At 40.4% G+C, this 3,423-nt stretch overlaps 1 protein-coding gene across 1 annotated transcript in view; it reads right to left on the reverse strand.

The window, feature by feature from the left end:
• Positions 1-3,176, reverse strand: part of GOLGA1 (golgin A1) — a 22,506-nt gene extending 19,330 nt beyond the window's left edge. Inside the window, exons 1-2 of the mRNA XM_009334393.1 lie at positions 2,893-3,176; positions 1,244-1,334 (exon numbers count right to left, since the gene is read on the reverse strand). Of these exons, the coding sequence (XP_009332668.1) occupies positions 1,244-1,334; positions 2,893-3,027 (226 nt within the window). The 5' untranslated portion in view covers positions 3,028-3,176. The remainder of the gene's footprint in view (positions 1-1,243; positions 1,335-2,892) is intronic.
• Between the last annotated feature and the right edge of the window lie 247 nt (positions 3,177-3,423).

A 3,423-nucleotide genomic window follows, 5' to 3' on the forward strand; every position in this document is an offset into this window, starting at 1 on the left:
AACAATGAACACAAGCAAATAGTTCTGTACTGTTCATAGGGTAAATGGTTGGTACAAACAGGAGGACCTGTCCTAGGTGTGCTGGTTACACAAAAAAGGGCAGTACCAGAGAATGAAGAACTACCCCCACTTTTTACTTCATTCAAGAAGAGTGATCTGTTTAACTCTGTTTAGGAAAGGTCTCTCTCATTGGAGGATGCGAGGATGGGGCAATTCACAGACGCTTTCATCCTTGTTCCATACTGCTCTTGTTCAAGTCACACAGCCTCTCTGGGGCTGAGCTCTGACTGGCGCTCCCGCTCGGCTAACAAACGCGCACTCTTACCACTACCGTGCCTAGCGAGCAGAACTGACAAGGGAGGCAGATTTAAAAAACGAAACACACACACACCTTGGAGAAGCTTATGCACAATGGAAAGGAGGATTTACTTACTGATTAGGCTGCCTGCACGAGTCTCTTCATACTGACAGCCTCTCTCTCTCTCGTACTAAGCCCCAACCAGCACTTTTAAGTTTACCTTAGGCAAACAGGTGAACACTTTGCCCTTTCAAATTGCAATGGGAAATAGTTTTTGAATCCTGTATTTTCTTGAACTGAACAGGAGCCTGATAAGTCCCCAGAATAAATTAAAATAATCCTGAGATGGCTATAACCTCTCCTTTTTTTCCAAGGCCTTCTATGAGCTTTGAGAAGCAGCAGCATAACACAGTTTATCCTAGTCTCTGATCCACTCCATACAACAGGGATGGAAAGCAGTGTCAGAGCAGAGCCCTTACTACAGCTTTACAGAACAAGGTATTATCTTAGAAAGAAAAAAAAGCCTCAAGACTGTTTTATGTTGAATCCTTTGCTTTTTCTTCATTTCAAAGTTCACTTCTTTAAGAATGGCACTGTGTTACTGTCAACACCAGAAAGCTTAGATCCCAAGAGAAACAAACCATTACATACACAGGATAAGTAAAATAAAAGCAGGGAAAGACACTATTCGAAGCATGGGGACAGAAAGCTATCCCGGCTGTTCAAAAGAATCGCATAAATGTGTCGTGGAATCAGCAGAAGAGAGTCAGTCGTCTTTATAAAAAATCAGTTATCCTGGATGCTAGCTAGATGACAATCAACAGGGTTGTTACAAATCAATTTTAAAAAACCCTAACCCCAGGTATTTTTAATAAATTAAACACTTCAGTTCAAAGGAAAATATTTCCTAAAGTAATAGGGTTTTATATGTATCAAGACACATACCAGACAGCTTGACCTCCAGTTTTCTTATTTGTTCATTTCTTCTGAACAACTGGGATGAAAGATCCTCTCTAGAGCTGCTTCCATCAGAAGCCTTGGTAGAAAAACAACACTCACGTAACTTACAAAATTTAGAAAAAGTGATCCTGCCATATACTAACGCTATGATAATAAACACTGCCCCACCTAGGAATAACGCTTCAGTTTTTCACAGAAAGGGGAAAGTTGTACTAGCACAGCAGAATGTGTAAAAAATGCTGAAGAAGAAAAACAGTAAGGGCTTAAATAGTCAGCTCTGCAATGCTGGCCTGTTCCATGAAATACAATGCTTTTAAAAGAAGCTATAGCTGAAAACTATTTGTTCAAACTGATCACTGAGGAGGCAGCATAATAGAACGACTAAGGGGGGGAAAAGAAATCAGGGTCTACAGTACAGGTTTCAGGATGGGTCAAAGCAAAAGTCTTTTGGAAAACTAAGTAAGTAGAAAAGAAACAGTAACGCTCTTCAGGTGGGATAAGCTCGCTTAGGCACCAATGCAGTAATCTTCCCATGCAATGGTCTCTCCATGCAAAACCCACTGCATAACTGACTTATGATTCTCTATGGGCTTTTGTGCTCCATAAAAATCAGTATTAAGAGCAGTTAAACGAATCTTGCTGAAGCAACTAATTCTTGGAGGTTTTCTGAAAACCACTCAAGACTTCAGCTACCATCGTTACTTGTTTTCTGTTCTCTAAACTCACAAGACGGTAAATGAAATTTCTACATGAGAATTTGTTAAGTGCAAAAAAATTTGAGAAAGACAGTAGACTGATATATTTACATTGTAAAATGTATTTAAACATTAGGAGTTCCAGCTTTCTGCTTAACAGAACTGGAATTTCACCTGAGCTTCAGAAAAAAATGAGTTAAAACTCAAGCGGGTAAGTAACTTCTCCATTTTGCAGACAGCAAAACATAAAGCCACTTGCTGCAATACAGCGGGTACTGTGGGCTCCAACAGTGGTGCGACACTGTGTCTTAATCCGGGCTTTGAAAAATATGATAGCCATCAAGGGGCAGAGGTGCCAGAGCATTACAGGGTTTCATTTAACCCATACGCTCCTGGAATTCTACAGCTTGCTTAAACAGCGCTTTATAATGAAAGAGAATTTAAACCAGACATTGGAGGAAATAAAATGGTTTTGAGTGCAGCAAAACTGAATACATGTCGCATAAACAACATGCTCGAGTAGGAAGAGCACCAGGAAGCCAAGAGGTAAACACAGGTCCGTAGCCAGATCGTAGCTAACCAGTATCTAGCTGGCTTTCCTACTGCTTCAGTAATTAACTTTACAAACAGGTATCCTACACGTTACTAGAAGTCTATTCAATATTTTATGTCTGCTTAACAGCATTCTGTGCTGAGATAGTTTTGTAACTCATGTTTATATGGGAATATAAGCTGCCTAGTAACTACTAAGGTTAACGTACAAACATTTTCTCTTCTGTATTTAAGTTTATTCAAGCTAATAATTCATTTATGCATTAAGACGTACAAAGATACCACAATACGCATTCAACTCATACTCTAGGCTTAAAATGATTGTCTGTAAAGCTGGAATAGAAAGGCTGTAAGAGAAATCAAAGTTCAAAGCAAGATGTAACTTACAAAGTCATCTCCAGAGTCTGCTCCCACCGATGTAATTGACTCCTTACTGAGAGATCTGGGTATCCTGGCAGCTCCTCCTGGTCTGGGAGCAATAGCTGCCTCTTCTGCTATCTTCTTCTTCAGTTTTGCAAACATTTTACTGCCCTATAGCACTGAAATAGGCAGGTACTTTGAAAAGCCACTACCTCCAATATGGTCAATATACTGACGCCCTGTTTAAAGCTTCCAGATGCCGACATTTAATTTTGTGCCTCATCCACTCAGTTTTATTGCGTTTCTAGTTCCATTAAAGCCTTTGTAGACTAACGGTGCCTGCAAATTAAACAGATACGGTTTCCACCCTGAAAATTTCTACTCGTATTAAACACTTAAAGATAACTAAATGCCCTTTAACATCGCACCTGTTACAACACACTTAAGAAGAAAATCACCCAGAGTAGAGCCCTTTAAAAAAAAACAAACCCCAAACAAACCCGAACCGTGACAGCGGTCGGCGGCACGGCTGGCGCCCGCCGGAACGGGCAGGGGCCG

Source organism: Pygoscelis adeliae, unplaced genomic scaffold (genome assembly GCF_000699105.1).
Source record: "Pygoscelis adeliae isolate BGI_AS28 unplaced genomic scaffold, ASM69910v1 Scaffold150, whole genome shotgun sequence".
NCBI classification, from domain to species: Eukaryota; Metazoa; Chordata; class Aves; order Sphenisciformes; family Spheniscidae; genus Pygoscelis; species Pygoscelis adeliae.